We start from the raw sequence: 13,306 nt of genomic DNA, 5'->3' as shown, positions 1-13,306 counted from the left end.
CTTGGCCAAAAAGAAGCACTGGAAGAAGCCACAAAGACTCTACAGCTAACAGCCAACGAGCACTACATGCTGCACCTGTGAGAGGAAATAACTCTCCACACCAGCAGGGGGCGGTGTGTAAAGGCCTTAAGATGTATAGGCCTACCCGGCCGAGCAAGGTTTCCCTCAACAGAAAGCAATGGGATTTTTCCATTGGATTTCAAAATATCGCAGAAAATAACATATTTGGCAAATACACCTTTATGATACTTAAAGGTCACCTATTGTACAACATCCACTTGTTTATGTCTTTTATACATCAACATGTGTCCCCTCTGTGTAAAGAGATTCTGAAAGTTTCAGGAAAAAGAGTCTCCCTTTTTTTTGTCCTGATCCATTTATATAAAAACATGTCTGAAATGAGCTGATCAGATTTTGGCCACTTTGTGATGTCATAACGATGTTTTGGCTTGTGTAACCATTTGCCAATCAGCAACAAAGGTAACCCCCCCCCCACACACACACACCTTATCACCTGAATCTCCTCCTAGAGCACCATTGAGTTCTTTTTAACCAAATCTCTCTCAGAGGGGCGTGGGGAGGGGCTCCTTATTTTCATCTAAAGTAACAGACAGAGAATCACCACTTTGGAATCAGGGCTGAAACAGAGGGGATTATGGGTAATGCTGCAATGATCTGTTTGGTGTTTGGAGCCAAACACTTCAGAGACATGTTTTGTATATATCTGAGACCTATAATATATTGATGAAAAACAGTATAGGTGACCTTTAAATGTTTTGTACACTAAGATAATCTCCACATATAAACACCACTTAGTGTAAATGCAATAGCCAGAACTAGCTAACATTAAGCTATAAAGGAACTACATCACAATCACATGACTCTCATCACTACCGGTAAGCTAAAGGCGGCTAATGTTTGACATGATGACATCTAGAAGTCTCATTTAGCCACTAGTAGGCAACCATGTGCTTTGCGTGGCCTAGTTGGCTCCAAACCAGTTGATGGTAAAGCTCCTTCCTCGCTTTACAAAAGTTTATTTAAAGTTAATTTGGAAATGTAATAGAAACACTAGTCTTACCAAAAAGTGGTGATCTTTGAAGGTTACCACTTTGAATGTCGAAAACAAGTTCTTCATCATGGGACTTCTTAAAATACATGAACAGAAAGAGCCAGTACACACAGGTAAGATTGACAAATGAATGCTATATTTCTCGAAAGATTTATTCAAACAGGACACATGGGCCAACGTCGTATGAGTGCCTATAGACATTTCCGCCAGTTAGACAGTCAGTATATAGCATTTTTATGCATGAAAAATCTGTCCATAACCCTCCATCCCTAAAAAAAAGAAAGAAAAGAAACTCTAGGGAAACTTGTCTTGAGTTACAGAGAGTGACGTCAGATTGCCCCGTCTGCTTTTATATCTATAAAAAGCCCTTATATAAGCTGAGTAGTCAACAAATTTCACAGCAGACAAGTGGTACAGCATACATATATACACAAGTAGTACATAGCAATCCAAGACAGCCTATTGCTGCCTATTACAAATTATCATGAAACAACGCATGATTTTTTTTCTTTTTCGTTTTTTTTTGCAGATGCAAAAGCTGTACAAGAAATCTTCCTTTCTCGACTTTCAGCTAATGTGTTGGCAAAGCACTTGGATACAATGCAATATCTTTTAACATTAAATACATGAGTGAATGTATACCTTACAATGTAACTAAAAAAGATCACAAGCTTCAAACATATGACATCCTCGGGGGGGGGGGGGGGGTAAAGGAAGGAGGGTGGGAGCGGGAAAGGGGGTGGGGGGGCAGCCATGAGTATAACATTTGGAAGCACTTCCATTGGTCAAATTAACTTTTTTTTTTTTATTTTGACAGGAGTTTAATCCTTGAAAAAACACAGTACAAAAAGAACAAACCGACAGAAAACAAAGACACAATTTGAACCATACACCGTAATCTATATATTGCTAGGGATCATGGAGCCCAAGTATGTCTACCAGGTTGCATTCAGATAACCTGCGGTAGAATACTTGCATTGTTTCTTTTTATAGCGAGGACGTTTTACAAACAACAGTCAGTTAGCTCTGAGATGAGCGAGTGACGCCATAGTCTGTCTGGTAATCAGGAGAGATTGAGTAAGAGCACTCTAAGCTGATGACCCAAAACAGTCTCAGCATTCTCACTGTTTTGGATGGTTAAGCATCAGTTAGGTGTACTCAGTTTCTCCTGATTCAAGGCTTTTGGTCCTGTTTCGTACCACAAAGTTGTGGACATTGTATGGAAGATATATAATGTGTGTTTTGTGTGTGTGTGTGTGTGTGTGTGTGTGTGTTCAAGTATGTACATTGTCCACAACAGAGGTAAAACTGTGGCTCGTCAGAGGCTTTTTCACTCTAATTTATTCAACTCTTTTCCATGCAGTCCAACCATATCCATCCAGCATTGAAGCAGAAAAAAGATCCAGGATGCCTGACCACAGGGAAATTAACACTAAAAGGTGTTTTCCAGCACATCAGCACGATTGAGTCTTGTGATTGTGGCACCTTGGATGCACAACCCCCAAAGCGCGAGAGGATATATCGACGTCCGCAGTTCTCTGTGCTCGTTTAAACTCTTGTTGGCCAATCGTTGTGAGACATGTCAGGCGATGAAACTTGAAGAAAGTTGTCAAAAGTTTGCTGGTAGCCTTTCCTGGGGCTCTGTTCGTCCTACAGGACTTACTTTAGACTCCTGTAATTGTAAATCCTGAAGTTGCCATTGTGTTCAACCTCCAGTTCTGTCAGGAGTTCATTCCTCCAAGACCCAACCACAACAATAGCTTTGATGATGAAATTGTGCGTTTGAAAGTAAAGACCAATTCCCCTTTCAGCTGCAGTTACACCATGCTTATAAAAACGTTTTGTTTGGGTACACCAGTGGGGATAAAACCCAGAATTATTGTTTTTAGGAGCTCCAGACTAACCCAAATGAGAAACAAACATCGACATATCAGCTGCTTTTATACAACCCCATATATTTTTTCTGTCTTATTCCCTTCATCTGCTCCCAAGCTCAACATTTTGCTCATCTCTCCTTTGGGTTTGAACACCCGGACCCTCATTAGCACCCAAACTCGGAGGAAGGCTCCAGACAGACGGAGAAATAAGGATAGGGTGAGGATGGTCGGGCGCTTATTGCTTTACTGACGCATATTGCTTGTTTACTTGCTGTCATTCCTTGTTTGTTCTCAACCTCTAATGCATTCAGAGTGATTAAGGACAGACCTCACAGAATATTTTGGTAGGGCGTTTTAGAGGGCCAGAAAACTTTTTTTTATATATGAAGTGACCCACTTCAAGTCAAAGAGACAGTAAGCCACAGATGAAACACGCTGGGCGAGAGCATAAGCGCAGATGTGTTTGATGCATATTCACACCATGCATATCCCATTCATGCTTTTGTATTCATGATCCCCGTTCTCTGCTGATCTCTTATTACAAAAGCATGCCAGCAGCACTCCAGATGCTTTACAGGCTTTTCACATCTTCAAAAGGTGAAGTGGAGAAGCCGTGGCAGCATTACAAACATTATATTGCTAATTCATTCCCTCTCATTAAAGTTTGATTCGGTTGCTCGTTTTATCTGCTTTCGTACATTCACAGCTCCATAACATTGGGATGCAAATTGGGGAATTTGGCTGACTGGCATTTCTGGTTGGGTGAAAAATATCAATTCATAAATAAAATGAAATGTTTTTTTTAACATAAATCCACTTTGGTGCAGTTTTTCAAAAGGTAGCAAGTTGGTACCAACATACCATTCCGGATGTGAATAATGTATTTCAAAGCATCTGGTCATCCATCCCGCCCTGTGTTTGCGTAAGCCAGTTTCCTTTCAAGTGCTGGAGTGTGTGAGCATGAGGGTGTATTAGGGAGTGAATCTGGAGTCAGCCATGCAGTAGCTGACTACAGTTCTCCCCCAACACACACACACACACACACACACACACACACACACACACACACACACACACACACACACACACACACACACACACACACACACACACACACACACACACACACACACACACACACACACACACACACACACACACACACACACACACACACACACACACACACACCAAAAACAAAGTTGGAATACCATGGTTTACAACAGCTTGTATCGCTGGGTACCAAACGCCAGGAAAGTGCTTGGTAGCCATCGCTCAAGCTTCCATGGACACGGATGCACAGAGGGAGGTCGGGGGAGATGACAGCGTGCCAGGAAGCAGACAAAAAGAGAGAGAGAAAGCGAGAAAAAAAGGAGAGGGAGCGAGAGAAAGTGCTAAATAGTGTGTGACTTCTGGTAAGCACTGCCGTTTGATTAGGTTCCACCACCTGTCTGATGTGCTATAGCATGTGCCAGGCATATGCACTGCGGCATGGCTGGTGTCCTCACGATAACAAATGAAGGTGAATTCAATCAGTGAGTCACACTGCCGGTTAAACTGCTCTGTACCGAGAAGAGGAAGGAGGAAGAGGAGGAAGAGGAGGAAGAGGAGGAGGTGAGAATATGTGGTGTGGAGGCCTTTTGAAAGCAAGTGAATTCATCAATTACCAGCATTGTAACTTAAGACATTTTATATATAACTTATTTTAAAAGTATTGCTCTTCAAATGACTGTTCACCAAAAGTACTTGGCTACATTATTTTACATTGATTATTTAGCCCAGCTCCGTAAAATGTGCCTTTAAAGAAACGTTATTCCACCTGGCATATTCCCACTAAATGTGGCTTTTGTGACACCAAGGGTCGTACATTTATTATTTTGTTGCACGTCTATTCAGGGTGTTACAGTACTGATGCTTGAAGCAGTAAGGACAAAGGGAATAAATAACGAAGAATCATTTCAAATTGTATATACAGATTAAACCATCATCAAAAGAGAGGTTGGCTGAAATGTGGTCGACTTGGACCATGTAAGATTATAAGCGGTTTTATTAATGTATTCTTTTTTGCTTATGAAATAAAACCCATTGTACATTTTAGGAGACGTCCTTATGCTAAGGATTATTTTACTTTAGATGTTGTTTAATACGAGTGAATCTAAAATGATGACAATTTAAACCTTAATTACCTTTACTAAATCACTCTAATTAAAATTGGGATGGATTGCAGGAAAGCAGCTTGGCGGTACGAAATGAAGAACCACAGGAAACTGCTTCCACTGATCTGCATGGAAACACGCCAGGTTGAAATATACCGTAGTTTTTCTTTAATAACTCCAAAGTCTCAACCCAGTCTCACGGCATTTCGTGTTATAGTCACGAAATTAATTTAATCTATTGATTTGTGTCCACTAACACGATTTTATCATTTTCTTCGTGTCACACAGAAGGATTTTTTTAAAAGCAATGTATTTCTATTGGTAATATGTTTCCACGTCTTTTTGTCCGGTCGGGTTCTGGAATACCAGAAGCTGTGTGGTTCATAAAAACATGTTCTCACCTCAATATCTTACCCTAAGCCTATCCCTTTTACTTTAAATCGTAAAATGTCGGAGCTTTTTTGCCATCCGCAAGGAAAAGAAATGGGGCTCAGAGCCTCAGAATACTGAAATCTGTATTTTTAAAAAATCTGTTTGTCTTTCTAATTTGTTATTATTTACACTGCTTTTAAAATCGTTCTGTGTTCTGTTCGCAAAAATTGCGAAATCTGGTTGGTGAACACGAATCAATAGATTAATTTCGTGACTATAATACGAAATGCTGTGAGACTGTGTTGAATGTCTCCACCCTCCCACCTCAGAATGTCTGTATTTAGCAGATAGAATTAAAACAAGGGATTGTGGCTCAACAATTAGCCAACGAATGGTTTGGAGCTATTTACTGGCCAAAAACAGCTAGCTTAGCGTTAGCCATGGTGACTGCATGCGGCTTTCCAAGAGTTCACACAATGAAGCTACAGGGTTCAAACATCCTAAAATAAACACATTTTACATATGAATGCTACGAAACATGATTTCGGTATTGGAAGCGTTCTGGTTTTAGATTCATAGTACGGGAAGTATTGACCAACCATGTTTAAGCTAGCTTTGGTTGCATGCAGGTAAACAGTCCGTGGTGAAAGCGAACGAGGCAGAAAGCAACGGCCAAAATGCAATCATGGAACCATGCGCTGTCGGACGATTGTATTAGCTAAAAAATGTGCTTGTAAACTGGCTAATTATAACAACAATCCATTTGTATTATACTGTAAACAATGACAAGTGTGGTAAACAGGAAGTTTAAGCCACACCACAACCCCAGAAATATCAGAGACTCTGAACACAACTAGCTGAGTCCTAAATGTGGCTAATGCTAGCAGGCCAGCAAAGAAGACTCAACATGTAAATAACATATCCAAAACTAAAGATTTTACCCATTTTCATGCCAAAGGAACTAGATGGTTTTACTATGTTTGATGCATCAAGAGCAGGCATTATATTGCTTTCTGTTTGGGTGCCAACAGTCATTCATTTGTGTATTTTAAAATACTTCATTACCAGGGAGTAAATTGCAGTGCACTGACAAGTGGTTTCAGCCTCTCAGATTACGTTAGCATTGCAGCTGTAAACACATGCATCAAACAGCTGTGTCTAGGAACAGCCAGACTGGGAAAAGGTTCTCCTGTAACGCATCACTGCTTTTTTCTTCCTATATCAAGAAGTGTTCATTATTGGTGTTTGATTATGGAATCATGTCTCTGGAAACCAATGGATCTGTCGGCTAATTACAGTTAAGTGTGATGATCTATATTCAGACACCATAATTCCCCTTCCTGGTACAACCATATATCCGATACGCAGCATTACCTGACACAAACCCATCCTAATTTGTGAAATCTATAGCCATGCAGAGAGCAGTAGAGAACGCAATTACCTCGTAAAGACTTTCCGAGATACATGGACTCTTTTTCTAGTCGTCGTGACACAAAACCCCGTTTTTTCTTCAGCGGTAAACATCCACCAAGAGGGGGTGACTGAAATGAGCAGCTCTACAAAACCTTACAAATACCAACAAGAGAGCTTGCTTATTCACTTCTCCCTAGTTTCTGAGGATCAGCGTTCGGAGTGTGTGTCTGTTTGTGTCAGTGGGGGGTGCCTATGGTCTCTGACACCGCTGGGAACCGTCTGTAGTTTTTGACAAAATGTGTAGTGCATGAGTGTGTACGCGGTTCACATATTTCTCATCTCATTTGCCCCTGGAATGAGATGAATAACCAACCCCGCTCCACCCCCCCTCGCTGGTGTGAATTGCTAGGCTGATATCTCACTCTCTGGAGGTGCTGGAGGGCAATGGGAGCTGACAACACAATGGCATTGTTTCTGCTGATGGGGAGCCAAAGTCTTCGGGGAAACACTCCCCCCAACCAGCCTCTCTGACAGTCTCCCAAAAGAAAGTAGATAGAGCGTGTCTGTGGGCTACTTTGTGGGGTAAATAGTGTCTGTGTGTGGGATTTGAGCATTTGTGCGTTGGTGTGGTGGTGCAGTATCAGAGAGGTTTCGAGGGGGGAGAAGACGGGGAGAGAGCTGTGCCAACACACTGAGAGGCCACTCAATTATTTAGCGGAGCGGCCGGGTTCAAAGAGTCACAGCCAGCCCCTGCTGATCCGCCACCTTCACAGCTTATCTGCTGCTGCTTTGATCCAGTGGTCTTAATAGTACACAAATATCACTCACATTATTATTGTTGCCGTCAACAATGATGACGAAAATGTAAAAAAAAGTATACACGATATTTGCTTTCTCCCCTTTCTCGCCATTACGGCTGTGGATATAAAAGATATCTGAGCATTTCCTTGAAGTTGCTTACAACTCCACTTGGTTTCCTCTTCTGTCCGTTAACCCATTCGTCCCCATGTTCAGACAGTGACCTCTGTCTTGCTGTTGGTGGGCAGTCCCTTGTGCTTGGGATGCACGTGCGGCGAGTGGCCGTAGCTCAGCGGCTGCGAGAAGAGCTCGGGCAGCGTCTCGATGCTGAACTGCCTCTTGTTGGAGTACGCCATGCGCCGGCTGTTCTGCTGCTGCAGCGACTGGTGCTGGTGCTGCTGCAGCGCGTGGTGTTGCTGCTGCAGCGAGTGATGCTGTTGCTGCAGCGACTGATGCTGCTGATGCTGCTGCTGCTGATGCTGCTGCTGCTGCTGCTGCTGCTGCTGTTGCTGCTGCTGCTGCTGATGCTGCTGATGCTGCTGCTGCTGCTGCTGCTGGATGGGGTGGTGCTGGGGCCCCTGGAGGCCGATGTGCGAGGCCACAGGGTGCTGCATGTGGCTCTTACTGGGGTCCCATGCTTTGAAGGCCGAGCTGGAGGTGAGCGGGTGGGTGTTGGTCTTGGAGATCTTAGGCTTGGGGATCTGGGAGGCGTTGATGGTGATGGCCAGCGGCGTGTGGATGTCGGGCGGCGGGAGGAAGGGCTTGTCCTTTGGGTGGAAGTTGATTGGCTGGAATGTGGGAGGGGACTGGCGGTGGGTGTAGTCCACCATTGGGTAGCTCTTGTAGTAGTCTCTCGAGGCTGTGTCTGCATGAAAGAGGGAGAGAGTGGGGGAAGGGAAACAAAGTCAGAGACAAGGTTAAATCATCATAATGACAAGTGAAGACAGTCTTTCTTTAAAGCAATCAGTGAACGCCACCATAACCTTCACATCACTCCTATGTGTTTTCTTATTTATACAACCTGTTCATGCAAACGATTCATTAGATTTGGTGGCTTCAGTGGCTCTAGGCATCAAATTCTGACGCTCCACATACCTTTCTAGAGTTACTTTTGGATGTACAGGGCTGACTCTAGCGGCCGTAGTAAGAACGCCCAAGTGAAGGACGAACTGACGTAGTAAAAATAATTAAAGAAGGAGGTTTCCGTAGAGGTGAAGGAGGCCGGGTTGAATGGATGGGTTCGAAACATTTGCACTCAACGTAATGTAAAGAACTTACAATAACTAAGTTAACTTACCCTTACATTAACCCAAACCCTAAGCTTAACCCAGGTATCATACATAACTTTCGTCACGTACATATCGTATCCATGTGTTGCCCTGGACTTTGAAATATTACACTAAAAAAGCAACTGCAAGTTGTCCTGACCATAAATCCATTGGTGATGAGACTGAGAACATGTTTTATTGCGTAAATGGTAATGTGACATACTAGGTAACTTGCATTGAATATGTAACCTTAATAAACTGTGCCATGCTCTCTGAGGAATTACGCCTTAAAAACACCTAACGCATGAAAAAGGGGTTCATATCAAGCATCCAGTTGATAAGTTGCGATTGAGAACGGGTTGTTTTTATAAATCAACTTCTTTGTGTGTATATGTGGTATTAATACCAATATGAAACAATCTGACCCTGAGCATAGTCAAACAGCTGCTTCGTTTCTGAGCTTTGAACTGTCGACTATTTGGAGTTAAATATAACAACAGCACCAGAGAGAAACAAATAGAGAGTGAGAATCAGAGGAGTCGGGCGAAAACAGAGATCTGTTGGGAGTAAAAATAGAGTTGCTTCAGCGTGTCGAGTCACATTAGTGTGAGACCCCTGAGTGCAACTCAACCGCTGTTTGGTCATCACCACTGACCCCCCCCCCCCCCTACACACACTCTGCCCTAAAGACACCAACAACCTTGTTTGCTTAGCCCAGTTCTATTGGTCCTTTTTTCCTGGAGAGAAACAAAAAACATTTATATTTTGTGGTATATTTATGTCATTCCTTGCAATGTTTTGCTCTGAATTATTGCCCTTATCTCAGACTTGGTATCTCTTTAATATCTTAAACAACTGCCTTCCTCATAACTTAAAATGATATGCTATCAGCTTCATGATTAATTCAATCTCTCTCCAAGCAGCAACATATTGAGGTTATTTCAATAGTCTGGTCAGGAGAAGCAGGACCAGTTGATTGTAATTTGTTGTAATGAACGTCTATGCACGAGGCCTTGGTGTTAATGAATGCTCGAGTGTTCACTGTGGTCAGGAATTCCAAGTAGACATAAAAAAAATTCTATCTGAAAGAATATTTGGGGTACCGTATATTCGTTCCACTGGACTGCTTGAGTTTTGTGATGCAGTTTCAGGAAAATAGACAAGCGTTGCATGTAGAGTTTTTGGACATTCTTCAAATGTACACGTTAGACAACAACCATCTATTGGCTGACTGTAGAGTGTTGGCTTCATTTACTGTATTTGTTAGCTGAAGCCAATTGTTTCCCTCTGTATCCATTGCTGTCGATTAATTTCCTAATCATGTTTTCCAGCCAAGATGACTGGTGACGTTTTCTTTCGTATTTCCAGGAAACACCTTGAGGAGTACTCTCACTTTCACACGTCTCAACAAACTGTCCAGTGCTATCACAGTCCGGTAATTGCTTATTGAACACTTCGTATGTGGGTCCATTGTGTTCCTCCAGGGCTCTTCAACAGCAGCTGTCGAGGAAGGAGACGGAGCTACCGCTAATCATTCAGGGAAATTCTCCAAGCTGCTCCCAAGATTTAAATACAGTTCTGTTTTTCTCATCGTACCATCGGAAAAAAACAAACGCTATAACCGTTTTAAGTTTTGTTTATCTCAAAAGGCCAGCTGGATATCGTACATTATTGCATGGCAAAGCAGCCTAGATTAAACCTAAGTTTAAAATTAAGTAATTTGGTTAAATGAAAATAATTGGTTTATTGATAAAAGATGATAAGAGCCATTTCCACTGTCAGGACCAACACATCCATTCTTCTGGACAAGGTAAAGGACCTAAAGTATTATCGTCCTATGAATCTACAAGCACCAAATCCGGAGTTTTTAACAGCCAGCCATTGTTTTACCTAATTCGGTGATACAGTAGTAAGTATTATATCTAAATTTGTATTACCTCGAGTGATTTGACTTCTTATTTTGCTGCAGCGATGGAGAAGCTCCGGTCTTAGTAACATCCAACTAAACCCATGAGTGATGGTTAGTTGAAACAAACTTTAAACATTCAACCAGAGAGCTCTGAGGTAAGCTGAAACGAGTCAAACTGAGAAGCACTTCAGTGAAACCCTTCAGACAGGAAGTCCTGCAGACTTGTGCAGAGGGATTAGAGAGACGGACAATTAAATGAATCACTAATTGTTCAAACAACAGAGATGAAGGAGGCACATGTTTTCTTTATAAAGCAATGAAGTGTCACCGCAGTGAATAAACAGAAAACTGCTTAGCTTTCATTTGAATTGTGCAGAAGAGGGTGCTGAGGATTAGAGTGTATTTTGGTCTGTGTGTTCCTGTATTCACACGTGAGGCTCGTGCCACTGTATGTGCGCCGGTCGTTGTGCAACACATTTGCATAAATCATTTACATACATTCCTCCCTCATTAAAACGGGAATAAGCCTCTTTGTGCGTTCGCGTCTCCACAGTTAAGTGCCTCTCATGCTTTTTCTCCGGCTCCTTGTTCGCCACGATGACGCCAAGACATTTGACGACAGCAGTTCTTTTTCTGTTTTTGTACCATTTATTGATTTGTGGACACTTTGTCTCTCCAGTTGGTGTGATCAACTGCAGCTTGAGCTACAGCAGCATCATTTGAGAGAACATTGGTTTCAATCTCTGGACAGGGGCAGGAGAATCTGTGAGGACTAAGAAACTATGAATTAAACACACTCTCCCTCCACACAACAACTGCTGCTTCTGTCCATCTGAGTGTTTCCACACATGTTGCCAGCACCTGACAGCCGGCTCCTCTGCGACAGTATTGTGTGCCTTCCTCTCCATTTCACATGCTCTCCATCTGCTCATTCTTCCTCTCTCGCCCTCTTGTTTTCCAATGTTTCCATCCTTATTTCATTCATTTTTACTCTTCATCAGCTCCTGCGCTCTTCCCAGCTGCCTAAAGCGAGGCCCGCGGTCAGAATCTGGGCCAACGCATTATAACTGCAGAAGTTGAGCCCAACAAGGGATTTCAGAGTTTGACAACATGCTGTGTTGAATTAAGTATAATTTGATTGCCATGTAATTATGTTTAAGCCGAGAACCTTCTCAGTATGATGCAGATTAAAGAGGCCCTATTATGCTTTTTGGGGTTTTTCCTTTCCTGTAGTGTGTTGTATAGGTTTTGGTGTATGCAAATAATCTGCAAAGGCTAACATCCCAAAGTTTGTCTCCCACAAACTCCCCCCCTTGCCTGAAACGCCTCCATTGGACTCCTTTGTTTACTTCTGTAACACAAGGCGCTTTCACACCGCAGTACTTTTCCCACTTTAGTTCCGAAATGTCGCGTTCACACCAAAAAAATCAGGAACTAAAATTAGTTCCTGATTACTTTTTTACCTCCTTTTCCGTCCCTGCTAGAGAGCAGGGACTTTCGTGGGAGAAAAAGGTTCCTATGTCTGATTGGCTGGGCGGAATGCAAACCACGCCCCGTAAAACTCCCAAAAAGTTTTGTGAAGCCGCCATTTTATTATCCTCGCATTTGCATTAGCATTAGCATTAGCCCTGTGCACCAACGCAGAGACTAACTTATGGCAGCACAAAATAAAACATGGGAGTGGTGGAGATGAGGTGGTGTACTGAAGCCAGTCCCTAACTCCGGGGACATCCGGCCGGGGACTTCGGGTGGCAGTATACGCCGTGAAGTTGTTTGCGGCCTGCCAGTAAACCCAAAGCAAGAAGAAGAAGAAGTGACGTCAGCGGCTTAATTTGCCTAATCCTCCCTCAGGGACTTATTCCGGTGTGAACTAAAGAGTTCAGATGAACCTTTGTGGGAGAAGTACTGCGGTGTGAAAGCGTCTATAGTGACATCACTCTGTAACACTCGCACTTCAATTGGCTAGCGCTCCAACACATTGTACGTGATAGGCTAAGGGGCGGGACATCTCTAATCTGACTAACCACAACAGAGCTGGCCAGCTAACCAATCAGAGCCGACTGGGCTCTGGTTTCAGACGGAGGGTGAAAAGAGGTGCTGCAGCACAGGCAGTATGAGACAAACAAAGAGCTTTTTGAACATTAAAGCATGAACCAATATGAACCTAAAAAGGAGCATAAAAGAGGCCCTTTAGGTTATATCAGAACACTCTGCTTAACACACTTCACTGTTTCAATTTATCTTTATCGGTTTTATATTTTCTGTATGGTTAATTCCACAGGCATGTTGTTTCAAGGGGATTGTTTCTAATTCTGATCTAATTGTGGAAAACATGATGGCCACTTTGAATACAGTTGTTGTCCAGCACCTTAATCCGTTTTTACTCTTTTATGTTCCTCCTTTTTCACGACAGCCATTGTGTCCTGTAACGGCCTCATTGC

General features: G+C 42.7%; 1 protein-coding gene across 5 annotated transcripts in view; it reads right to left on the bottom strand.

Moving 5' to 3' along the window:
* Positions 1-1,186: 1,186 nt before the first annotated feature.
* The window catches only part of LOC307015664 (protein shisa-9), a 125,474-nt gene continuing 113,354 nt past the window's right edge, over positions 1,187-13,306 (bottom strand). For all 5 annotated transcript variants that reach the window (XM_079644434.1, XM_079644433.1, XM_079644435.1 and 2 more), the window contains one exon: positions 1,187-8,553. In XM_079644434.1, coding sequence (XP_079500560.1) covers positions 7,901-8,553 — 653 coding nt within the window. In that variant the 3' untranslated portion in view covers positions 1,187-7,900. The remainder of the gene's footprint in view (positions 8,554-13,306) is intronic.

Source organism: Notothenia rossii (assembly GCF_949606895.1).
Source record: "Notothenia rossii genome assembly, chromosome: 8".
Lineage (NCBI taxonomy): Eukaryota > Metazoa > Chordata > Actinopteri > Perciformes > Nototheniidae > Notothenia > Notothenia rossii.
This window is presented reverse-complemented; position numbering and strand designations above follow the sequence as displayed.